The 26,177-nt window shown below is 51.8% G+C and overlaps 1 protein-coding gene across 1 annotated transcript; it reads right to left on the minus strand.

Moving 5' to 3' along the window:
* Positions 1-568: 568 nt before the first annotated feature.
* On the minus strand, positions 569-26,177 carry BPIFB4 (BPI fold containing family B member 4). Its single transcript, XM_058562134.1, has 16 exons — positions 26,072-26,177; positions 25,036-25,098; positions 24,099-24,618; positions 23,037-23,141; positions 22,108-22,251; positions 19,072-19,135; positions 18,577-18,637; positions 17,373-17,464; positions 15,556-15,759; positions 14,076-14,129; positions 11,352-11,522; positions 9,097-9,164; positions 7,612-7,654; positions 5,822-5,885; positions 3,754-3,830; positions 569-592 (listed from the first exon to the last, which is right to left on the minus strand). Exons 1-16 carry the CDS (start codon positions 26,175-26,177, stop codon positions 569-571), a joined length of 1,860 nt encoding a protein of 619 aa, XP_058418117.1.

The raw sequence follows: 26,177 nt of genomic DNA on the forward strand, positions 1-26,177 counted from the left end.
GGGGGGAAACTGAGGCAAGAGGGGTCAGCCAAGGGGAGTGCTGAAGGAAGGCAGTGAGAACTGAATTAAAGCCCCCTCCTCCCCATCTGTGGGGTCCCTGAAGGCATCTCACTTTTTCAGTCGTGAACTGAACCATCCTCTGTCTGGTTGTAGCTACAACTGCCAGGTGTCCCCGGTCTGGGGAAGAGGGGGAAGAAACATCCAGACCCTGAGGGAGGGTCCTCCATGGAGACTCACCCCGACTGCAGGGAAAGTGGAGTCTTTTATTGAAAGTGTCAAGTACACAGGGTGGACGCCGGCATGGAGTCCGAGAGGCCCCAGTCCTCGAGGTGACCTCCCGCCCCCTGCGGGGGGCTGACGCTGACTGACCGTGGATGGGATGGTTTGCCAGTTAGGGGGCAATGGCTGGATCTTTTCTCGGGGTGGGGGCAGGTGGGAAGAGGTTCAGAGGGCTGGGGAGGGACCTGATTTGGGGGGCTGAAGGGACTCAGGGCTGGGGACTATGTCAAGCTGAGCCCCCCAGGGCTGGTTCTGGCTTCTTCCAGGACTGCATCTCTGCCTCTGGCATTCAGGTGCTCAGCACCAGGAGGTCCTTGGAGGGCAGAACAGAGAACTGGTTAGTGAGTGTGGTTGCTTCTGGCTACACCCTCAGCCAGACAGTTGCCTGCCTTTGGATGGGGCAAGTCACATTTCTGAGAAGCCGTAACTCTGAACAGCAATGATGATTGGGGTCAAAGGGCCGGAGGATCACCCTGGCTGTGTCATTAGCTTTCCCCTGTATAGGGGACCTCGGACAGAACACTTTTCTCTCTGCCTCTCATCTCCTTCTTCCCCCAAATAAGAGAAGCAGGCCTGAGCCCCTCTCCACATTCTTCCAAAATCCAGTTTTCATGATTAAAAATATCTACAACAAAATAAATAATAAAAGTAATTGATTTAACCCATAAAACAAAATAAATACCCATGAGTCCATACTGATATAAATAATTGAGTAAATAAATAAATAGGGGAGAGGGGATGGCTCTTCCTTACAGCAGAATTCCAACTAATAAATGTAAAAGGAATTATAGAAATAGAAAATCACCAGGAGGCAAACACCACAGTAATAACTGTTGCAGGCAAGAACCATTAATGAATGCCAAAACTAATGGGAGAAAGTGGGATGAGAAACAGGACATTTACATGGTCTCAAAGGATCTCCCCACAAGGTATTTATTTATTAGTCACAAAGGGAAAAATAGTAGCAGTGGAGGAACCTGGCAGGAATCGCCTTAACCACACAAAGTCAACATCTCCAGGAATAAGACACAGCATCACTTTAGTGGTGGTCTTGCCAAAAATGTATAACCTCAATCTAATCATGAGAAAACATCAGTCACATCCAAATGGAGGGACATCCCACAAAATGGGCCAGACTCATTGGAAATGTCAAGGTCAAAACCACAAGGAAAATTGAGGAACGGCCACAGATTGGAGGACGCTAAGGAGGAGTGACAGCCAAATGCAAAGTGGGATCCCAGATCCTGAACCGGACTAAGGCCATTACTGGGAAAACTGGTGAATAAGGTTTGTGGATGAGCTCATAGCTTTGTATCATTGTCAATGTCCTGGTTTTGATCATTGTACTCTGGTTATGTACGATGCTAACTGAGTGAAGAGTATTCTGGAAGTCTCTGTATTATTTTTGCAACTTTTCTGTAAGTCTAAAATTATTTCAAAATAAAAAGTTAAAATAAATGGCTAGATGCAAAAAAAAAAGAAGAAGAAGAAAGAGAATAGCTACCATTTACAGAGGGCCTACAAGACCCTCTGAGTCTTCTTTAAATCAGTGGTTCTCCACCTTTCAGACCCAATACCCCATTTTATGTTTTGTTACAGGTATTTGAGTTATCTCCTTTATTATTTCAAAATAAAAATCATAGATTAAATAATCTACTTACACATATATTTTTAAAACCAGTATAATTCCCTTACTGGAATATGAAGGAGAAATAAAAGGTAAGTAATTTATAATAAAATAATATGTATTTTGATATGAAATACTCAAGCATGATTATTCAGGAAAGAAAAACTCATCCCCACTAATTTCAAACAGGCCCTCCGGTTGGGGAGGGGGCTGCGGTGCTGCCCTGGTTGAGAACCACTGGTGGAGCTGCCTCCATTACATCAGTGCAGTCTCTACCTCTCACTAGCTGGGCGACTTTGGGCAAGTGGCCTAACCTCTCTGATACTCAGGTCCCTCACCTGTGATGGGAGGGCAAATGTCAACCAGGGCATGGTAAGGCCCCAATGCATATAGAACAGGACACGGGGCGCCACACGTGCTTGGTAAATGGTAGAGATGATGAGGATGAGGAGGAAGATGATAAATTTGTGCCAATCCCATTCATGTCCCCTAACCCCTTTTTAAAAGTGAATAACAGCTAACACTAAAACGCTGTATCTCATTTAATTTCTCATCACAAACTCCACGAGGTGAGTATTGTTGTTCCCCATTTTCAGATGGGGAAACTGAGGCTCAGAGCAGTGCTGAGCTCCTGCTCAGGGATGAGGGGGGACTAGGACAGGCACCTCTGGGGACTGTCCCAGGGCCTACATCTGACCCCTGCCCACACTGCCCATCCAAGGGCACTGCCCACCTCCCTTGACTGTCCCCCAAGGTGGTAGGGGCCGCCCTGGGGCTGTGGCCGAAGCCTGCCTGAGTGTGAGGAGCCCAGCTCTCTGCACCCTGCTGGAGGCAGCGTGAATGGCACCACCTTTTGGAAAGGAAATTGTTGAGCTGGGGCACAGGCCCATTCCTTCCACTTCTGAGAGTTTGTCCTAGGGAACATCCTGAATCCTGAATCCAGAAAGAGTTTTGTGCCCCGAGATGTTCCTGAGCATTCTTTATGATAATGAAGACACGGATAATGATGGACACTTCCAGAATGCTCACCATGTGCAAAGGGCTGTACACGGCACTTTACATGCAGAATCTCACATTATCCTAAAAACAGCCCTATAGGTAGGTACTGTGATTAGCCCCTTCTTACAGAGGAGAAAACTGAGGCTCAGAGAAGTTAAGTGGCTTGCCCAGAGTCATCCAGCTGGAAACTGGCAGTCAGGATTTGAACCTAGCCCATTGGGCTCAGTGCCCTCATTTGTTCACTCCAGTGCTCTACTGACTCCCAATCAAAGCCATGTTTAAAAATAAAACTCCAGGAAGACTGGAATGTAAAACAGCAAAATGTTCTAAATGGTAATTTCTGGGTTGCAAATATATCTAGGAGGATAAACGTGTGTTTGTTTAATTTTTTCTGTATTTTCCAAATTTCAGATACTGAGCCCATGTGGCTCTTTATAATGGAAACAAGACTTTCTGCATTTGAATTTCAAGGCACCTGCCGTGATGATAATTAGCAATTACTTCAGAAACATTTGCCCCAAAGGCCCATCTCCCCACTGGCTGGGAGAGCTTTGCAAGGGCCAGGACTGTATGTGTTTTGTTCATTGCTATATCCCCAGCCCCATGCACATTGTCTGGCACACAGTAGGTGCTCAATAAAAGCTTTTCCAATGAACACTCCCACTCTGGGCAAGCCCCTTATGGCTCTGAGCCTCAGCTTTCCCATCTGTAAGATGGGGGCACTGAGATCTGTCATGAGGACTAACTGAGATGGTGGGTGTGAAATGCTTCATTCAAGGTTTCTTAACAGCTTTGTGTTTTTGTTCCTCAGCCCCATCCTTGAAGGAAGAGGCTTCGTCTCCCCTTACCTCCAAGACGTCGATGTCCGCATTGCTGAAGTCGATGTTGAGGATTTTGGGGAGAGGGACACCAGAGCCCAGCACAGCTGTGAAAAGAAACCGGTCAGGCATGGTCAGAGTGGCCAAGAGGTATCAGCCTTATGAGAAGACACCAGTATCTGCAAGATGACTAGCCATTTCTTTTATGCCTCCAAACCTCGGTCCTTGCAGTTTCTCCCGCCTGGAGCACACTGCCTCGCCCTTGCCTGTCTGCTGAGCTCCGAGCCGTCCCTGGGATGCTGTTTGGATGTCACCTCCTCTAGGAGGCTTCCTCCACCCCAGGCCAAGCAACTCTGGGCTCTGGCCGCTCCTCCTGAACTCCTCCACCACAGAAATCACAAAATATTAATGCTCTGTCTCCGCGTCTGTCACCTCGCCTCTGCCAGTGAGCTCCTTGCAGGCGAGGACTGTGGCATCACCTAGCCCTGGGCCAGGCACAGGGGAGAGGACAGATGTTTGCTGAATGAGGCGTGGAAGGGTGTACGTGGGGCCCCAGCAAGTGACCACTACGGGATGTACTGTTTGTTTTTAGATTGTCGGAGCCTGAGCAGATTGCTGATTAATGTTCTAGAAAGAAAGAGGGAAGGAACGGAGGAAACAAGGGAGGGAGGACAAACTGGAGTAAGTGAAGTTGAACGGACTCCTGACTCCAGCAGGACTTTTCAGAGAGCTAAGGACCTCGTGAATCTACCCCAGAGGGATATGTGCAGTGTCTCCCAAATCTGCTTGGCCATGGAACCCTTTTCTCAGAATATCTCGTGGGACTAATTTTCTGTGGAACCCACTTTGGGAATCATGGATCTAATCCCATCCCTCACTTTTGAGAATGGTAAATTGCATTATATTGAGATTGAATGACTTGCTGCCAAGGTCACAGCACCTCTTAGTGACCAAGCCAGGACCAGAGTCTCCATCTCTTGCCCCCCAGGTCAGCCCAGTCCGGCCTAGCTCCTAACATTGCCCTCTCCTGCTGGGGAACGTGCATGGGCTTGGTGACCAGTGCTTCCCTGTGACTGAGATTCAGCCTCCTCTGGTGACGGTTCCCAGAATAAGGGTCTGTTTGACATCTAGAGCTTTCCAAATGAACCCCAGCTGGTAGAGGCAATGGCAGCCCCCCTTCATCCTCTCTTCTGTGAAGTGGAAGTGGGGAGAGGGAGGTTGGGGCCAGGTAGCATGAGAGCTTGCAGATTGAGGTTTCCAGGTACAACGGGGTTACTGATGGAGCTTCCAGTGGCCCCACAGGTCAATAAGTAGCTTCCTGATAGCATCCCTGAGGCACCACCAAGAGGTCTATTCTCTTTATGAAGTTGGGTGAGAAAACCCTCTATGTGACAAGGGGTCAGATTCTGGGATAGGAGCCTGGGGTATCGGCAAGAGCAACCTTAGCTTTATCTGTACTGATTGAACTTTTTACAATACTAATGTATTCACGTCGTCCCTGGATAAGTAAAAATAAATACACGATTAAAAATAAGTTAGGGACATAACAATGTGAATATAGTTAACAATACAGAACTGCGCACCTAAAAACGATTAAGAAGGTAAATTTTATGTTATGCATATTTTACCACAATTAAAAATAAACATATAAAAAATAAATCAGGAAATATCTTGGACTGTATTGAAAACAATGGAGAGAGAAGAGTTTAGAAGGAACTATACCCAGACGCGGAGATTAACTGCCTCTGGGGGGGTAAGATTAAAAACGGCTTTTTTAAACTGTTCCAGACTTCCTCAAATTTACATACATATAATTTTCATACATAATCAGAATTTTACATAGATAATCAGAAACACAAAACAATCAGCCAGATAAGAAAAAAAAAAAAAAAGAATATAGCAGAAGCAGCAAATAAGGAAGTTGATGGACCTTTGGGGCAATATTTGCATTCAGAGGCTTAAATAAATAAGTGTAGAATGACGTTCTCAGAAATGTTAATGAGGTAGAATGGCTGTGCGTCAAATATGCCCAACAAAGCAGCAGCCACCGTGTCCCCAAGCCACACGCCCCTGGGGAGACACAGGCACCCGCTCTCACCGTTCATGGCGGGCATAAACGCCAGGTCAAAAATCTTCCCCACCAGCACCTCCATGAGGCCGACCTGCAGGGGAAGAACGAGAGTTCAGCCCAGGCAGCAGGCTCACTCCTTGAGGCCCTGCCCTGTGGCCCGAGAGGAAGCCCCAGAGCTGCCCCGGGAGGCTCTAAGAGCCGGCAGTCAGAGCCCCAGTGACTTCAGAACCACTCAGCTGGACAGCTCCGAGGCACATCCGGTCTGCCTGCTCTCTGTCCAGGTGGGGAGGCTGGGGCCCAGAGCCGGGCAAGCGCTGGTCCAAGGCTCAGGGTGAGGCAGGGACTGAGGGACGTCTGGTTCCTCCCGGGAGGCGCAGAGCACGTCTAGGGCAGCTCTCTCTCAGGCCACGATGATGTCACAGAAGGCCCATGGGCCTCACAGCCAACACTCCAGGATCCCATCCCAGCTTCGCCTCCGTGGGCCTCTGGGCAGGTTCCCTCATCTCTCTGACCCTCAGTTTCCTCAGCTGTAAAATGGGCCAGTAAACCCAGCTTGCAAAGATGCAGTGAGGATGAGGGGCAGATGGTGTAAAACACCAGGCCTTGAGCCTTTTCACAGATTGCCTCTCTTAACTTCTCTAAGCCGGTTTCCACATCTGAAAATGGGGGCGAACAATCCTTACCACATAGGGTGGTTGTAAAAACCAAATGTGAGCTCTTACATGTAAAGTACCTGGCGTGGTGGAGGGCCACATGGTACTACAGTGACAGGAGCATGGGACTTGCACCCCAGCCCTGCCTCTTACCGGCTCTGTGACCTTGGGCAGGTCACTTAACTTCTCTGTGTTTGACTCTCTTATTTGGAAAATAGGCTAAAAATTGTACCCAAATCGTAAGTTTATTGTGAGAATTAAAAAAGAAAACCTTATTCTAAAAAGAGCTCAATTTACTGCCTGGTGCACAATCTCTGTCGCTCCATAAATATTCATTAATTTCACATCGTTAGCTTCTTTTTCCACTTGGATCCGGAGATTTCGGTTCTAGTCCCAGCCCTGCCCCAACCACCCGTGAGGCACATCACTGCCCTTCTCTGGGCACCAGTTTCTCCATCTAAAAAATGAAGTTGGCGATACCAACTCCATGGGTTGTTTGGGTTAGAAAAGCTCAGAAATGGTCAACACAATGGGTCTGACTTTTCTGCACATGTGGAAATCTCACCCCAGTGTGTCCCAGGAAGCAAGCATCTATTGCATTATCAATTTATAAAAGACAATGGGCATTTCTGAGGCCTTAGGTAGGGTGAGGGAAGCAAGAATGAACAAAGAGATGAAACAGGACCAAATCCTGGAATATGAGCATCTCAGATTCATGGACTCCTAGAAAAGCAGAATTCCAGAATACAGGAGTAAAAGGGAGGTTAGAAATAAATCCAATCCTGTTTGTTTTACACGTGAGGAAACTGAGGCTTAGAGTGGGTTGGTGTTGCCCACGTCACACAAGAGTCAGTGGCAGAGCCGAGCCCCCGGAATCCATGGAGGAAGGGGTCCCGTAAGATATGGCTGCCCGCTGGGGTGGAGGGATTCGGGCCAAGTCGCCTCCCTGGGGGCAGTCAGTTAAAATAAGACAGCACCACAGGCAGAGTAGAGGGAGCTGTGAGGCTGTGCTCTGCCCCTTACTGGCTTTGTGGACCTCAGTTTCCCCATCTGTGACAGCGCTGATGCCAATGCTTTGGAATTCACAAACTCCCCGGGCTGCAGCCAGCCCCATGGGGATCCATTCCCAGAAGATGGCGCCCTGGACCTGAGCTCGGTACTTACGTCAAAATTGCCCACGTTTGAGGTTCTGAGGTTGAGGCCGGTCCTGCAAGTGAAGAAAACAGCCTGTTAGAAGAAGTGAGTGCCTGAGAGTCACAGGGGCTCGCATTTCAATAAACGGCCAGAAGCGCCTCCACCAACATCCTCAAGAAAGTTTCCCCTGATCTGGGGGGAGTTAATAAGAACCATACTGGTCTCCATGTATTGAGCACTATGTACCAGACACGATGCCAAGGCTTCATATACCGTATACACAAGGCTCAAATCATAGCTGTGCCTCTTACTAGCTGTGTGCCCTTGGCCAAAGTACTTAACCTCTCTGTGCCTCAGTTTCCTCAAAATGGGAGGCTACAAGGACTAAATGAGATAATTCGAGTAAAGCCCTTAGAACCGTGCCTGGTCCATGGTGAGTGCCATGCACGCGTGAGCCATCATCACCTCACTGAACCCTCTCAGCAACCCCGTGGAGGAGGAGCCTGAGGGTCCAAGGGTAACTCGTGGTGGCCACAGAGCTCGGGAGGGAGAGCCCAGGACTCGCACTCGCAGTCTGAGCCTGTGCTCTTGGCTCTTGTGCTATTCTGGGCAGGAAAGCCCAAGGCCTGGCTGGGTTCAAGGTTTCGCTCTGCACTGTGAGGGCCTCAGTTAATTAATAAATATTTGTTGTAAGAAGAAAAACACGACAAACTAGGCATACGCTGAAAATTTTACATATAATCTCATTTATCTTGAGATGGGAATAATAACAGTACTTCCTCCATAGGCTGATGTCAAGAATTAAGTGAATTAAGACACATTTAGGGCTTAGCTCAATGCCTGGCACACAGAAAGCATCCAATAAGTAATAGTTATTATTACTATGAGTCCTATGAGGTAGAGACTATTATCCCCATTTTCAGATGAGAACACTGAATTTTAGAGAGGTGAGGTCACTTGGCCTACGTCACACAGCAGAGGTCACGTTAGGATTTGAACCCACACTGCCTGGCTCCAAAGCGTGTGCTTGTAACCATTCGACGCAGCTCGAGGTGAGACAGACCTGATGGGCTCACAGCCCCTCTCTGTTGTCACCGTGTGGCCTGGAGTAAGTAAATCCACCTCTCTGAGCTCTAATTTTCTCCTCTCGAAATGAGAGAAGAATAGCCCCAACTCTGCAGGACCAATGTGAGGCTAAACAAGGTAATACATACAAGCACCCAGTGCAGAGCCTGGCACGGCGTCATCCCCAGCATCGTTATTATTATTGATGTTGTTGTTGGCAGTCGGTTCCTTTTATTGAGCTCACGGCCTCACCCCGCTGCCTGGCTCGTGCCAGTGGTGTTGGCAGTCACGGCCCATTTTCACCTCTGCAGCCTCTTGGATTTACCCAGCCCAACAGTCATGCCGGAGACCACGAAGCCCTCTGCGTCCTCCTGGTGAGCTGGCCCTGGACACAGCAGCACTGAAGAGCCCTTCTGAGGAGCAGGAGCCCGAGGCAGCACACCCCCTTACTTGTCAAGCTTGGCGTCGATCATGAGCTTGTCACCCTCCACAGAGAACGTGGCCAAGAGTTCTGTGTCCTGGAGGAAAGGGGAGGGGGTTGAAACGTCACTGCCGTCACTATTGGCCACTGCTGGCTGAGGCCCAGTGTGCCGAGCGCGGGCCAGTTTCTTCATTAACGCTGAGCATGATGACAGGTTCCCTGAGCTCTCGGTCAAACCTCCTGGCATAAGCCGAGACCCCCCATCAACCCTCACCATGTAGTGGAGCCCCCATCCCCAGAGGGAAGGAGTTGGGAATAACAAATTGCCCACATTAACTATTGCTCACAAGTAAGTCACAGCAGGGGCTGCGTGAAGGTTCCTCAGAGAGACAACTGTCACAGGAAGCCAGCAACTGGTCGGCTGGTGGGGGTTTTAGCAACTTTCTCTGAGCTTCTCAGAGGGGAGCCCACAGCCTATGAAACCTGCTCCAGCTGAGCCACTGCAGATGGGATTGGGCGTCACGGCTGCCAATCATAACCGCCCCGCCCCACCCGGAGACGGCATGAAGGGTCCAGACTCAACCCCCTTTCCAGCAGAAGCCTAGTTGTAGGAAAACCCCTCTTTGCTTCCTTGCACCTCCCAAAATAAAATACAATAAGTTGGTCTTTTTTAAAAAAAAATGGAAGCTCCCAACACATTCAAGTGATGTTATTAGTAGTAACAATAATAACAGTAATTGGGATGATGGAGAAGAAGTGGGGACTCTGATGTACATGGCAGGGACCTATGTGATGTGGGAAATCACTCCATCCTTTCATGAGGAAATGCATCTGAACTGAGGCCTGAAGGATTGGGCCAGATGAAAAAGAGAGTGTGAGAGTACTCAGCAGTGGGAAGGGCATGTGCAAAAGTCCTGAGACAGGGAAGAGGTTGGCAGAGGGAGAGAAGGCCAGAGAGTGAGGAGGAGAGAAGATTCCAGGAGGCTGGAGTGGGGTGGGGCCAGACCAGGCTAGCGGGCGGGAGAGGAGTCAGGCTGCATCCCGGGGTTTTGGGGGGTCACAGCAGGGCTCTGAGCTGGATCTAACAAACTTTTGGGCTGTTGATGGAAAAATTTCCACACAATAGGGGCCAATCAACAAGGGACTGGATCCGGGCAGCCGTGTCCACTCCCCAGGTGAGAATCAGCCCTTTAATCTCTCATCTGATGCTGCCCAGAAAGGACTCCACACACGCTCCAGCAGAGAAGCCCGCTTGCAGACCAGAGGTGGCTCATTCAGTCTCGAGCCCCGGGAGGGGAGACTGGGAAGACACTGCAGATGGCTCAGAACCCCGACTGTCTGAGCCTGAAGCTTTAACCAGGGAGGGGAAAACGGCACTTAACACAACCTGACACATTCCTCCTATGCGCCCGACCCTGTGCTCGGGGGCCAGGCAGTCATGAGACAGTTCACCTCTCCACCCGGCAACAGACCAGCAGACAAAGGCATCATAGAAGCCAGGTTATGGCTATGAGCAAAGTAAAGCCAGGGAGGCAGAGAGAGACCGGAGGGGTGGCGACATTTTAGACAGGTGGTCTGGGAAGACCTCTCTGAGGAGGTGACATTTGAGAAGAGACCTAAGGAAATGAGGGAGGGAGCCATGCAGAGATCTGGGGGCAGAGCATTCCAGGCAGAGGGAACAGCATGTGCAAAGGCTCCCAGGGGGACTGTGCCTGGCATGCTGGAGGAACAGCGAGGAGCTGAAAGGTGACCAGGGGACGATCTGGAAGGACTTGGTGGGCCATTGTTAGGGGACTGGCTTTTGTTTCAGGACTGAAAGAAAGCCTTTTGAGAAAGGGAGTAACAAGATTTTAAAAAGATTCCTCTCTATGAAATAATTGTGGAAATTGTATCTGTCCCCTGCTAGGTCCCTGGGACAAGGGAGCTGGTACCATCTGTCTTGTTTCCCTTTCTCCAGCTTCTAGTAGAAACGTAACACATGGGAGGTGTCCAATAAAGATTGCAGAATGCATGACCATACAACCTGGGAGAATAATAACAGGCAACACTTGCAGCCTTCACCGTATGTCAGGTCCTGCTCTGAGCATCTTATTAATGCCCGCTGGCATCGCCAGGTGGTAGAGGAGAAAATCAAGCCCAGAGAGGGGAGTGACTCGCTCAAGGTCACACAGCTAGATGTGCTAAGGACTGAATTTGAATTGGATCATCTGGCCCCAAAGTCAAGCTCATAGTCACTATGGGGGGGACCTCAGGAGACCACAAGGCCGCCCGCACCCCGACTCACCACGTCGATGAGGCAGATGGTGGTCTCGACGTCGTTGGGCTGTGAGACCATGATCTCGGAGGTGGCGAACACCTTCACCAGAGCCTTGTCCTTCTGCAGCGTCACTGAGGGTGGGTTGGGCACCTGGATCCGGATGGTGAGTGGGCGGGACTCGGGGTACTGCTGGAAGACCTGTGGGTGGACACCAGGCCGGGTGAGCGGGGCCCTGGGCAGGGGTGTGCCCAGGGGGCTGCCAGCCGACCTCTAAGCACACAGCACGGGGTCCCACACTGCACACCTTCGGATTCAACAACATCATTTGAGTCCTGCAGACCACATGCAAAGGCCCCAACCCACTGTTGGATTTGAGCAAGAAGGGGCTGCCTCTCCGAGCCTCTCATATAGTGTTCCCGTGAGGACTAACCGTGATGATGTCGGCAAAGCTTCGAGCTTGATGCCTGGAAGGGCTCAAAACCTGGTACTGAGCGAGATGGGGTCGCCCGCACATTTATGATTTCATTGAATCATCACAACAACTCCCCGGGGTATTTTTTCTCCATGTTACAGATGAAGAAAAATGGAGGCTCAGAGGGGAACGGCAGGCAAATTGCCTGAGGCCAGCAGGACTGTTGAGATTCCAGCCCAGGTCTCAGAAGGGCTGTGACTCAGAAGCCCAGGCCCTTTCTCCCCTCCCGCTGCCTCGGGACGCCCAACCTGGAATGAGAAGGTCCTGGATGGGCGTCTCACAGTGAAGTCCAGAGCAAGGCATGGCCTGCCCCGCCGCCTGGACTGGCTCTGGAGACCCACAGTGGGAGGGATCTGAATCCACTTGCTGCAAACTGATTCTCCAAAAACTAATTTACTAAAGAGACAATTCATCAAATGACCAGTTTCCCATATTTGCTAAATAACTGATTTACAAAAAAGTTAATTTTAAGGAACACTTTTCTTAAATATATTAAATGAGCATAAATAAATGGGGAAAACCACAAAATTACTTTAAAAAGAAATCCATTTAAATGGAAACTTTTCCACATGCCACGCAGCAGAGGGGGTCCTGGTCCTAAGAAGACTGTCCATTTTCTTGAACACATTCAGGGTGAAATTCTCTTGAACAAGCTCTTGGTCAATTGGCAAATCTAGTAAATTCAGCCAACTGACCACTCGGTGGATTCACCTTTTGGCAAATTGGCTTCCAACAAATCGATGATGGTGACTTGGCTTTTCACAGGGGATTTTCAGGATGCTTCCGCTGAGGGGCCTGGCATCCCAACCGTCCCCACTCCAACTTACAGACTCTCCGAGAATGAGCAACACCATCCTTCACAGGGACTTGAGAGGTCACTGCAGACTCTCTGCCCACAGCAGCAGGAGCCCCGGGGAGCCCACCCCAGCTCTAGTCAGGCCTCTCCTGGTGACTCCACCCCAGCCCAGGTCTCCAGGAGACATTCCTCTGTGTCTCTCCTGAATCCTTCCTGCGGCAGACTCAGCCCCACCTCAAGGCCTGAGTCTCTGCTGTTGCCCAGCTCTGCCGCTGCCACATTGTGTGACCTCTCTGAGCCTCTGTTTCCCCATCTGTAAAATGGGTTGCTCATCCCTTCTGGCCCCATGAATGAGGGGATAATTAGAACCAAACGAACAAGTTGATTCTTAAAAGCTGTCACAAACTGTAAAGTGCAGTGCACATAAGAAGTGGCCCAACAAATAAAAGGTCCTGTTGGCAGAGGAGTCCGCCTGCTTCCTGGAGCTGCCACTGTCTGTGACATTAGATAACGGTGCTCTGCCATTCAGCTTTCCACCACACGAGGGCGACAGTGACCATTTGTTGAGTTCAGTCTCCTTTCCCACCTCCTTTGAATTTCACCCAGAAGGAGACTCGATAGGCAGAAAAGAGAGAAAACATGTTTAAAGTGACTGCAGAGGACAGCAATCCTTCGCACCGGCATAACGCTTACTACGTAAGAAGTTCTTTGCTGCCAGGTGCAGGGTGACAGGCCTGGGACCAGAGCTGGGATCAGAGAGGCCTTTGTTCCACCTGTATACAGCCACTAATCCGAAAAGAGCTCATTTGCTCTTTTTCTTTTTTAAGAGTTTGTTATTATTAATAAGAACAATAATAGTTAACGTTTATCAAATGCCTACTCTGGGCTTAGGTTCAAATCCCAGGTCCACAGCCACTCTGTGAAGTGGGCATTGTTGCCCCATTTTCCAGATGAGAAAACTGAGGCTCAGAGAGATGAAGTCATTTGCCTAAAGTGGCACGGTTGGGTCGTGCCGAGTGGGAACTCAGATTCACATCTGTCTGCTCCGAAGATCTGGCTCTTTCCCTCTAAGCCGCCATGCACCCCCATGTGCCTGGCCCTGTGTCAGCATCTTCACACGCATTATCTCCTTCACCCCCTTTATCCTCCTAGATGAACCTGTGGAGGAGGAGTTGGCATCCTTTTTTGACAGATGAGGAAGCTTAAGCCTCAGAAATGTTAAGACTCTTGCCAGAAGACACACAGCGAGGAAGCGGCCAGGCCAGGATTAGACCCGTGCAGGCCAGTCCACTGCTGGAGCTCAGCCTCTTTCCACCTCAGCCCTCCATGTCCTCCTCTCCTATGGGTCTGGCCTCCAAGCCTTTGTCTCTGCACTCCCCGGGGGGGTCAGAGCAGCTCAGCCTTGTGCCGAAGGCCTTCCCTTCCCACCGGCTCCTGGCGGGAGGCGAGGCCGAGGACAAGGGGACACACCAGCCTTCCGTACCTTAGGAATCAGGGCTCCCAGCGTGGACGTGGTGAGTGGAGGAAGCTCTTCGAACTGCAGGGGCGAGAAGAAGGGTCATGTGAGTCCCTGAGGCTGTGGGGACAGGCTGGAGCTGCTAACGAGTGATTAAATTCCTACACACTCTCAGGCAAGCAGTGGGGGCATCTTCTCCCCTTAAAGACCCCTTGGGAGGCCCTACCTGTCCAACAGCGGCCGCCACGCAGACCACGGTAGCCGCTTTGTGGTTAAGTGCACAGGCCCAGCCACTGAAGCTCACCACAGGCACGCCTTAGAGGGCAGGAGGCAAGACTTGACTCTCTCTCCTCCGAAAACGTGATTCGTTATTAAAACAAGGTGAGCGTCAGCGAGTCCACTGCATAACCCAGTCCAGTGTATAACCCAGGCTCCACTGAACGTGTGATTCTGCCCTATCCGAGAACCGCCCGCTCTGTTACTCACTTACCATCTTCCTTAGATCAACTCGCTGTCTAAAACCTCAAATACAAAAAAGTGCAAAGCCAGTGCCACTTGACGGAAAGAGATGACAACACGGATGTCGTTGTCTGTGGAGGGCTGTGGGTGTGAGTCCTGCTCTCTCTTAGTTAAAAAGAGGATGCTTAAAATGCAAGAGAGGGTGACTATACACTGGCCCCACATGGAGACTTTCCTCTTGATGGAATCAAAGATTCACATAATTCCTGTGGTGGTGTTTTGGAGATTATCTTGTTCTTTTGGGATACATATTGAAGTGAAACGTCATGTCGTCTCCAAAAACTCAAATTGTTCAACGATGGATAGATAGATAGATAGATAGATAGATAGATAGATAGATGGATGATAGATAGATGGGCAAATAGACGGGTAGGTGGGTGGGTGGGCAGAAGGATGAATGGATAGATATGAAGCAAATATAGTAAAATATTAACTGGTAAATCTAGGTGAAGGATATTTGGGTATTAATTGTACTATTTTGCAACTTTTCTGAAGGCTTGAAATTTTTCAAAAGAAAAGGCTTGGAGAGAAAATAACTGTAGAGCACACCCAAGGGTATTTTATTCTTATGTATCTTTTAGCTACTTAGTATCCACTTAGTATCCACCATACTTAGTATTTGCTTAGTTTACCAAGTGAAAGGGTTGTGAGCATTTATATTGAGATTCATGTAAATGACTATATATTATACTTTTGAAAAAGTATTGGAGTAAAATTAAACAGAATTGAGTGGGGAGAAGCTTTCTCCCCATGTGACTGAATGTTGTTTAACGCCATGTCTGTGACTCACCTAGAATCCTCCCAGGCCCCACGCTTTGGTAAACACTGACATAATTGCTGCACATCTGTGAACTGGAGATGAGGCAAGGGGTGGACTGTCTACAGCTCTTGCTTTAAAGCGATTTCCCCAAGGCCATGGGGCTAGAGAGGATCAATGGGGAGCTGCGTGCTGCCCAGCCCGCCCCCCCAGGATGGGGTGGTGACTCACCATGCCGTCGGTGATGTCAATATCCAGCGCCCCCTGTTTCTGCAGGAGAGTCAGCACTGAGCCCAGGAAGTTGGCAGAAATGGCCAGCTGGGAGTTGGTGTTGTCGCCCATGGGGGGCAATTCTGGCATCTTTTGCCTGGGAGCCATGGCCGGGCGCCCCAGCGGATAGTCGATGAGCTCCCCTCCAGCCTCCCCAACCAGAGTCTGGGGAAGCAGAGAAGAAAGGGGTCACAGGGGGCGGTGCCGGGAGAAGAGTGAAGGGAGGAGGCCGAAGGCTGGGGTGAGGCCCTGAATCTGCCTCCAGGCAGGCTTCTTGGATTAAACCCACTGCGTCTGAGTGACTCTTTCGTTTATAGCCCTCAGAAACTCAGTTTGGGATGGAATGGAATCTCTTGCAGTTCCCGCTTTGTGACCACTTATGATTATAGCCGTGGTATATCACCATGTATTTAAATACACGTGTGACATAGACTCCCCCCTCCTCCAGCCAGGCCGTAACAAGTTATCAGGTTTATGCACCCACAGAATATGCATGGGCGTATCTACTCTCTAAAGACCAGACCCCTCTCCATGGCCTATGAAGCACTGTGTGCTCTGCCCCAGGGACCACTCCACCTCAACGTGAGGCACTCTGCCCCATCCCCCCTCCTGCAGTGCAGCCACCACCTCGGGCCCCCACCATGGTGCTTCCCACATGCTGTTCCCTCGCCCACATTCTTCTCTTGTTACGTCCCACTCTTCTGGCAGGTCTCAGCTCAAGTGTCACTTCCTCCAGGAAGCCCTCCGTGACCTCCCTGGGTACATCACATCCCCCAGCTCTAGGCTCTGACAGCCTGGGACCTTCTTTCACAGCGCTCCATTTGAGTGACTCTTGGACGGCCCATCCCCACCAGTAGACTGTGAGCTCCATTCGGCCAGGGATCCAGCCTCGCTGACCACTGCCCCTCCAGCCCCGGCCCAGAGCCTGGCGCACGGCAGGTAACCCATGACCACCTCCTGAGTGGCCGGTGTTTATGACTGCCCCAGGTGTGCACGTACACATCCTCACAGGTGCTGTGCATGTGAGAGCACAGGTGGGCACCTGCAGTCTGTATCTGACGGCGCACGTGGGGAGGCCCCCGTGGTCGTGCAGCCCAGGGGGAGGAGGTATGTGAGTGTGTGCCGTGCACAGTTAGGGGCCACACTTGGGGTGTGTGGAGCCAGCTCACACCAGCTCACAAGAGCAGACTCCACCCATCTCTTCCCAAGTCCGCTTTCAGTGACGTCCTGTTGGTAGCTTGAAACTGGCCATGGTGGGAGTATTTGCACCATGGAAATCAGCAATCACTACAAATCAGGACTTTCATTTTAAATCATGGCGAGCCAGTTCTTAACGCTTACCAGCACATTACTGGCCAGATTCATTCCTCCAGCCAACCCAAGCCCGTAGCAGCAGCTTTAGTAGCTAGAAGCCAGATTGCCTGGGTTCAGATCCTAGGTTCACATTTATTAGCTGTGTGACCTGGGGCAAGTGGCTTAACATCTCTGTGCCTCAGTTTCCTCTAAGAGTGCCTGCTTTAAATGGTTGCTGTGAGGATAGGCTGAGTTAGTCTACCTAAAGTGCTAGGAATGTGCCTGGCACCCAGTGAGCGCTTGAGCAGTGCTGGCTGTGGTTGTGTTTTCTAACACGGCCCCTAGAAGGTCCTCATCTAATCAAAAAAGGGTCCTGTTCAAATGTTGCTTCCCGGGCATCCAGCAGAGCCCCGGGGCCTCTCGCGCACAGCCTGGCCTGTGCAGAGAGGGCCGCCCCTGCCTTGCCCCGAAGCCCAGGCACTCACGTTGAGGTCCAGCTCCAGGAATTCCCCAGTCACGAGCGGGAGGCTGGAGAAGGTGTACTGGACGCTTCCCAATATCCCCAGAGGAATCAGAGCTGCAGGCAAAGGTGGGGGTCACGGGGAGGTCCCCCTACCCGCCCAGATGCCTTCCCTCCTTGTGCCCTGAGGGGGTGGGGCGGCGAGGCTCCAGCTCCAGACACCATGGAAAGAGCAAGAATTCTGGGTTCAAATCTCAGCTCTGCCTCTTCCTTGCTGGGTGACCTCAGGCAAGACACTGCACTTCTCTGAACCAGTTTTGTTCTCTGTAAAATGGGCTTATACAACTCGTTAGACTATATCTGGGGGGACAATGAGATCCTGGATATTGATAAGCTTTGTAAACTGTGAAGTGCTGTGCATCAAGGAAGAAGTTTTAGGGTTCCACAGTGTGATGCTTCATTGGATCTGGCATTTCCCTGACTGCTTATGATGAACAGCCCCACCTTCTGGGCTCTTCATCCCTTGTGCCTGGCCACATACAAGAGAATTTTACCTGTGTGGAAAGCCATCCTCAAACTGCCTAGAGTCCCAGAGAAATGGGAGCACATCAGAGGGCTGCCCTGTATGGCTGTAGGGACTGTGCACTGCACAACTCAGATGCCACCATTATGTTGTGGTCTATACGAAAGGAGGTCCCTGGAGTCCTGCAGTGCACGAACTGCACAGCTCTCTGGGGCAGGTTCGCCTTCGGGAATGTTCATCCAGAAATCCTGGATCAGAGATGGTGCTGGAGCCTGGTTCTGAGGACTCGGGCAGTCTCCAGGGTGTCTCCTGGATTCACTCTCTGTCCCTCTGAGGTTTGAAGCCGACCCCCTCATTTTAGAGACGAGGAAACTGGGATGAGTCTCTCCTAGTCCCCACGGCTGCTGGGGCTCAAACCCAGCCTCCCAACCCAGGCCAGAGCTGTAGCCCCCACCCCATCCCCCACCCCCACCCATTCCAGGTGGGAAGCTCCTTCCTCTGGGACTTGGGGGGATGTTTGGGGACAAAAGGAAAGGCCAGCTGGCCTCTCTCTCATGGCATCAGTGGCACAGCACTCCAAGGAAGGGTCTGCCACCCCCCACACTGGGCCCTCCTCCCTGGCGTGGCTGTGTCCCGGCGCCTCCTGTGGGGGGGCACAGATCGGGTGCTAGCGGATGGGCTGATTCAGCAAGAAGGAAGGACTTACAGTCCACGAGACCCAGCTGGTCGTTGACGAGCCCCAGCACCACATCCACGATAGGGCAGAGCTGTGGGGAGAGACGCGTGAAGCTGGGTGACCGTGAGGGGGGTGGAGTGGGCGAGCGTGAGTCACAACAATAACGGCAGCTAATGGTTCCTGACGCTCTGTGCTCCTCCCCACAGCCGTGTGGAGAAGGCTCTCTCGTCACCCCCATTTCACAGCTGGGAAAACTGAGACTCCAAGAGGGCATGTGATGTCACACAGGCTGGAAGGGCTGGAGCTGGGTTCAAACCCGGAACCATGCGGTTCTCACTCCTTATCCCATCACTCATCTGTCCCCACGTTCCTCAGGGTCCCCCAGAGCCCCAAGAACAGGCCCCAGCCCCCGGCTCCCTCATCCTCTGGGTCATCTGCATGCCCGCAGGGACGGAGGCCGGACTGTGGCCCCTTGGTCTGGGGGAGTCTGTGCTCCCTGCTCCCCGTCCCGGGGCCGGTTCTTACCAAGTCAGGGAGGACGTTGGCCAGGACTCGGTTCACTAAGTTGTCCACGAGGTTGGGGAGCAGCCTGGGGAGAGAGGAGTGGACGATGGGGCTCACCAAGCTTGTCCACACCTGGAGCCCTAGCCCAGGCTCTGAACAGCTCACGTTTACCTCGACGTGGCTGGACAGGCTGCCCAGGCAAATTGCTTGGCTTTTCATTCATTCACTCACTAGTCCATCCATCCATTCATTCATTCACTCAACAAACAAATGCTTCCTGGGCTCTACGATGGGCCAGGCCCAGGCTGGGATGCTCCTCATTTTTAACTGCAAGAGTCGCCCCCTCCTGCTCATCTGCCCTTCTGATGGGCTGTTTGCTGCGCCTTCGCGTAATCTCCCCAAAGGGAAAATGAACGTATTACTTTATCCAGGCACCTGGCACAGTGTCTCAATAAATACACGTGCTCAATAAACGTTTGTGGATGGAGGGAAGGAGAAATACCGGCCTGTAAAACCTGCTCATGTGGTCCACGAGAACACGAATTGTGGGTTCTGCAAAGATTGGGAGACGTGATCCCTTCCACAGACAGGGAAACTGAGGTCCGAGACGTGACCCCAAGCAGTTCCAGCACGTCACCCAGCTCTAAACCAGCTCTCCTAACCAGCTAGTTATTGAGACTTAGACAAGACACACAGAGGGGCAGACAGACAGACTTGTAACCCACGTATTTGTCCCTGAGGCCCTGCAGTGACGAGCAGATGAGGGAAACGTGGCCATCCTAACACAAAGCACCACTGCCAGCAGCTTGACCCCTTACAAGTCGGCCCCTCCACCCCCCTGAACACTGCCCCGCTGGTGCGCCCCCCTCCTGGGTCGTAGCTGACCCTCCAAGGCTGTGCCAGTTTGACAAGGCAAAGCATTTCTTGAGATAAAGTCCTAATTAGGGGCCGGCCAGGTGGCGTGACAGTTAAGTGCGCGCACTCTGCTTCGGCGGCCCAGGGTTCGCAGGTTCGGATCCCGGGCACGCACCGAAGCACCGCTTGTCAAGCCATGCTGTGGTGGCGTCCCATGTAAAGTAGAGGAAGATGGGCACCGATGTTAGTCCAAGGCTGATCTTCCTCACACACACACAAAAAAAAAACCAAACCAAGTCAAACAAAACAAAACCCAGAAGAAAAAGTATTAATAAAAATGATGAATTCAACTTCATTTAAAAAAAATTTTTTTAAACTCCTAATTAGGCTGTATCCCCCGAGCTTATGATGCATTTTGGTCTCCTTCTTAAGGGGCCTTATCTTGGTTCCAATTCTCCTTGGATGATAAGGCCTGTGAGAACACACATGCATGTCTACCTGTGTGTGGGTGAGCATGTGTATGTGTGTGTGTGTATGTTTGTGTGTGAGCTCAGTGGATAGTTCAAAGTTAATCTATGTCTATTCAGGGCACAGACTATTTTCTCCTTCAGGGAAATTATCCAATAGACACATCAGACCACATGTGAAAAGACATAGGTAAATGGTTATTCATTGTAACCTTATTTGTTGGGGAAGATGAGAGAAATTGCAGTGTCCAATATTAGGGGACTGGGTAAATAAACCATGGTTCGTCCAGGCGATGGAATATTACGCAGCTATAAAAAGGTAACAACAAGGAAGCTTTCCGTGTTTGGATACAGAAAGATCTCCAAATAGAGTAAACAGAAAGAGAAAAGAAAAGAAAAACAATGTTGAAGTGTGTGCGCCTGTTTGCGTTAAAATGACGGCGGGCAATGAGAACCGCACTCCTCTTTGCTTCTTCTGGACAAAGGAACTGGAAGGAGAATCAAGAAACAGCCAGGATGAGCTTGACGGGAAGGGGGCAGATAGGAGACAAGATATGAGGGGGGCTCTTCCCGACTGTGCCTTTTTATCACTTTATATTTTTGAACTATGTATTACCGAATATATCTCCTAGTGAAAATGCGAATTTAAAAATCTGTGAGGTTTCTGAGTGTTTCCCTCCACCTCCTCTCCTCAACAGACCACCAGGGGCCGGCTTTCTCTGCCTCCACCCACCCTGGAGCAGAAACAAAGACTCAGGGAGGCCCGCATGAAGCAGAAAGTTTTGAGTTCGAGTTACACAATGAGTTCCTTTGCTCCCAAAGTCTAGATAAGGCGAGGGCTGGGGGGACTGGGCTGCGAGACTGATGAGACAGGAGGAGAAGGAGAGGGGGCTAGAGGCTTCAAAGGGAGAAGATGAAGAAGAGTCTTCCATGATGAGGGCCAAGGAATGACGAGAAAGGGACTCAGCTCTGAGCTGCCCTATGTGCCCTCATCTAAGACCATCACCTGGGGGCAGCATACCAGCCAATACACGACACTTGAAACCTCCCTGGATGGAGGACGGGGACTTGGCCACTGTGGGAGAAGTGTATAATAGAAAAAACTTATGTCCTAACCAAGGCTGCATTGAACAGAATCAATTGGGAAATTTCCCTGTGATTTGGGGGCGATGGACATAAAACCTCTGTTAGATATATAGTCACAAACTCTTAAAATGTGCCAGATTCTTCACTAAGTGTTTTACATTCATTATCTCAATTCCAAAGGGAAGAAGAATTACCCCCATTTCACAGATGAAGAAACTGGAGCTCAGAGAGGGCAACAGAGTTGCCCAAAATCACACAGCAAGGAATAGTGGAGGTGAGGTTTGAACCCCAGGTTGGTTTCAGAGCCTCTGCTCTTTTTTTTTTTTTTTGTGAGGAAGGTCAGCCTTGTGCTAATATCTGCCAATCCTCCTGTTTTTGCTGAGGAAGACTAGCCCTGGGCTAACATCCGTACCCATCTTCCCCACTTTACATGGGACGCCGCCACAGCATGGCCTGACAAGTGGTGCGTTGGTGTGCGCCGGGGATCCGAACCCACAAACCCCGGGCCGCCGCAGCAGAGCGCACTCACTTAACCGCTTGCGCCACCGGGCCGGCCCCCAGAGCCTCCGCTCTTAACCATATGGTTTGCCAAAGACAGACCACTCCACCCCCCCACAAGGCACCCCACCGCCCGCCGGTGCCCACTCACCCGCGCAGCAGCTTGACTTTGATGCCCCCCAGGAGGGTGTCACACCGCTCGATGACCAGCCGTGGGTAACCCGTGCGGTCCATGGTCAGCCGGGCCTTGGCCGTGATGTTCACCTCCACCGCGATGTCCAGGACGCCGACGAGACTGGAGGAGACCGGGGGGCCAGGGAGACGGAGTCAACCCCCAACGCCAGGCAGCTCAGCCTCCGCCAGCCTGCCCCGCACGTCCCACCCTGCCGGCCCTGCCCCTTGCTGCTCCGGGTCTGTCTTGCCCCTTGCTCATCTCCAGGGTCCCAAACCTGGAGGCTTCCCTGGTCCCTCCAGTGCTCTGTGAACAAGTCTGTCTCCCCCTCAGTCTACAGGAGCTTCTGAGGCTGAGAACAGGGGTCAATAGAAGAACCCTATGTATGAACTCTTGTTTCCACGGTGACCACTCGGTGACCTAGCTTTATAGACACGACCTCATCCCAGGGGAGAAATCAATGAAAAGGCCACGGCTGAGGTCCTCTGATGAGCACCTACTACGTGGCAGGCACTACGTGGGGAGGCATTTCCCTCATCTGTGGCCATAGCCACCTGGAAAACGAGGCGTCATTATGCTTATGACAGATGAAGACACCAAGGCTCAGTGAGGTTAGGGGACTGGCCCGAGGTCACACAGCTTAAAAGAGTCAGGATTCAAACCCAGGCCGTCACCTGACTCCAGCCTCCCAGATCTCGACAACCACACAGCCCGCCTTCTCTGCTGACAGGGACCGCGGACGACCTGAGCCCAAGGTGTAAGCCAGGCGCGTGCTGGGGACGCATTAGGTCTTATTTGTCCCCAAATATGGACAAAGAGGCTGAGATGCAGGAGGGGATACGAGCCGCCCAAGATTTCCCAGCCAGGACATGGGGCGGCAGGGAGCCCTCCAGGACCCAGGGCAGTACCTCTTCCCGTTGATGGCCACACGCGTGTACAGGTTCAGGTAGACGCCCACGCCGGGCAGGAGCCGCACGGACACCCGCGGAAGGGTCAGCTCCACGATGCGCAGCCTGCACAGCACAGAGGGCGGTCACCCTCGCCGCACGCCACCCCACTCATCCGGGAGTGCCCGCCCTCACATCCCCCTTCTCTGAGCCCCATTCACTCCTCTTGACTCTAAAGAGGCCTGAGGTTCATGGATAGAACTTGGAAAACAGGGAAGTTAAAGGGAAAAAATGCCACCACCCATACTCCCACTGCCCGGAGACCCACTGTTTAATCTCCATGTCTTTCCTTTGAGTTTTTCTTCCTGTAAAGATGCCATTCCCTCCGTTTGTCCCTGCCCCTCTTTGCCTGGTTCCCTCCTATATAATCTTCAGCTCAAGGTCCTCTTCCTCCAGGAAGCCTGCCCTGATCTCCCCCACTATACACTTCCTCATTTCTCCGTGAACTTCTTACCACTGTTGTAATTGTATGATGATTTCCAGGCTTCTTTATCAATACCCACATACCCCACCAGCCTGCAGACTCCAGGAGGACACGAGATGTGTCTTCTCTTGGCTAACCGTGGGGTCATGTCCCCAGTGCCAACACAGTGCCCCATACATAGTAGGAACTCGAAGTATTTGCTGAATTAAATAGTGACTATGAGGAGGAGGCTGGGCATAGTTGAAATTATAATATATACGCATAATTTTAAACCCCTGGGCTCTTTCCACTTAAACTATATTCATGTGACCATTCTACGGATGAGGACATCGAGACTCAGAGAGATGAAAAGAAAGGCCCAAAGTCACACACAAATATAGAAGGTTGAGCTGGGACTCACATTCAGGACCATTTAATGACAAGACCCCACATCATACAACTTGGGACTCAAGATGTCCTGAGGCCAAGCCCTGAGGTGTACGGGACTCTGAAGACCCTCCCTCCTCCCTCCCTCCTCCCATTCCAGGCCTCTAGGGGTGACCACTCCTGGTTAGAGGTTCATCAGGGGGCTTGATAGGGAGAGCCCAGCCCCTCCTTACCCCGTGATGCTCTGCACAGTGCTGAGGATGCCACCCTCACCGAGCACGCCCAGGACGCCTCCTCCTCCAAGAAGTCCTCCATCACCTAGGAGACCTCCTCCGCCGAGCAGGCCACCTTGGCCTGACAGGATGCCATCAGCTGCCAGCATGCCCCCCGTGCCCAGCAAACCACCTGGACCCAGCGCCCCTGTGGCTACACCGGGTGGGATCTCTCCGGGCCGCAGCTCCGGCCGGTGAAGCCTGCCGACGGTTGCCACACCTTCGGCTGACCTGTACTGCCCACGGCCCCTGTGGTCGCTATATGCATTCTCGGCACTGCGGTAGTTGCCATTTCGAAGGTCCCTGAGGCTTCCATCGGACTCAAGGATCTCACCGTATCGGTATTTGCCCCCAAGCTGAGCGGTGTTGTCGTTGGTCTCGATGTGACCATACTTGTAACCACCACCAAGCTGCTTGCCATTGGTATATTTGGGGGGGGGCTCTCGGACGTGGAAGTCATTGTAGGGAACGCCACTGACACCTCGGGGGAATTCAGCGTGTTTGTAGTCATCGTAGTGGTGTCGGCCACCACCCAAAAGACCACCACCACCACCCAAGAGACCACCACCACTGCCACCCAGCAACCCACCACCACTGCCACCCAACAGCCCCCCACCACTGCTACCGCCACCCAAAAGCCCCCCATCACTACCACCACCCAAGAGCCCCCCACCACTGCTGCCGCCACCCAAAAGCCCCCCACCACTACCACCCAGGAGCCCCCCACCACTGCTGCCGCCACCCAGCAAGCCTCCTCCAACTCCACCCAACAGGTCTCCACCACCCCCTCCACCCCCACCACCAAGCAGGCCTCCCAGAAGACCACCTCCCCTGCCACCTCCAGTTCCACCAAGCAGACCCCCCAGGAGAGGCCCACCACCATCACCAGCAGCTTTACCCATGGGCACCTCTCTCAGGGCCGAGTGGAGAGCATCGCTTTGCTGCAGGGCGCCCGAAACGGCTGCGGAGAAGCAAAGGTGTCCGTCAGGCTTCTTCCCCCTCTTCCACACCCGGCCCCCAGGCGCCGCCTCGGAGCCCTGCTCGGCTCTCCCGGCCCGCTTTTCCCCATCGGTAAAATGCTGAGGTCAAATGGAGAGACTCCTCCAGACCAATCCAGCCCTGAGGTCCTGGAGAGCTCACTGGCGGCAGGCTGACCTGCTCGCACTTGAGCTGGATTTTGACAGCATTCAGCCAAACCTGGTTAGATTTTCTTCATGACCCTCCCTCCCAAGGGCTCCGCACTTCGCAGCTTAAAAAACCTACTGCCTCGTGCATTATACCAATGGATTCCCGGGAGATAGTCAAGGCCAGAATTATTGTCCCCATTTGATGCACGAAGAAATTGAGGCCTGTGACACTCAGGTAGGAAATGACCTCATTTTTTATTCTCATGCCGGCCTTGGACAGCATTGGGACAGGGAGTGTGTGCTCGTTTGCTAGATGACGAAAGTGAGGTCCCAGGAAGTGGAGGCAGGAATAATTACCGCGCCCACTTTGGAGGCCTTCTATGCAGCAGGAACTGTGCTAAGTCGTCAAACGGTCGCTCCTGTCGTTCTCACATCAATCCTCTGGGTTGAGGACTGTAATTACACCCATTTTGCAGATGAGGAAACTGAGGCTCAGAGAACTCAAGTCATGGACTTAAGACCACACAGTCAGTATTTGAACCACAGGAAGGCTGACTCCAGGAACCAAGCTCTTAATCACTGCCCTCTACTGCCTCAAGCATCAAGTCCCCAACATGGTGTCTGGCACATAGTAGGTGCTCAGGGAACGGTAGTCAAAAGAAAAGAAGAAACTAAGGCCCAGAGAGAAGTCACCCATGCTCCTGATGTAGAATCTGCCAGTGAGGAAGAGTCCTTGGGGACTTCAGAGTTGGTTGGACTGCCCTACCCGCCCCATGCCACCTCCCAACCTCCACAGGCTGGACTCACCGCTGCTCAGCACTTCTTTGGAAACCCTGAGGACAGTGTTTGTGTCTTGGCGGTCACCACACACAGCCGCCACGGACAGAGCAGCCACACACCATGCCGTCCACAT

Source organism: Diceros bicornis, chromosome 19 (assembly GCF_020826845.1).
Source record: "Diceros bicornis minor isolate mBicDic1 chromosome 19, mDicBic1.mat.cur, whole genome shotgun sequence".
NCBI classification, from domain to species: domain Eukaryota; kingdom Metazoa; phylum Chordata; class Mammalia; order Perissodactyla; family Rhinocerotidae; genus Diceros; species Diceros bicornis.

What these genes read in the sequence shown, in the direction of transcription:
- BPIFB4 (XM_058562134.1), bottom strand. Translation starts at nt 26,177, where the DNA reads ATGTGGACGGCATGGTGTGTGGCTGCTCTGTCCGTGGCGGCTGTGTGT. An exon ending in ACTGTGCAGAGCATCACGGG is followed by an intron (nt 23,142 to 24,098) that starts GTAAGGAGGGGC and finishes TGTGCTGTGCAG; the next exon opens with GCTGCGCATCGTGGAGCTGA. An exon ending in CCAACGTCCTCCCTGACTTG is followed by an intron (nt 18,638 to 19,071) that starts GTAAGAACCGGC and finishes CTCTCCCCACAG; the next exon opens with CTCTGCCCTATCGTGGATGT.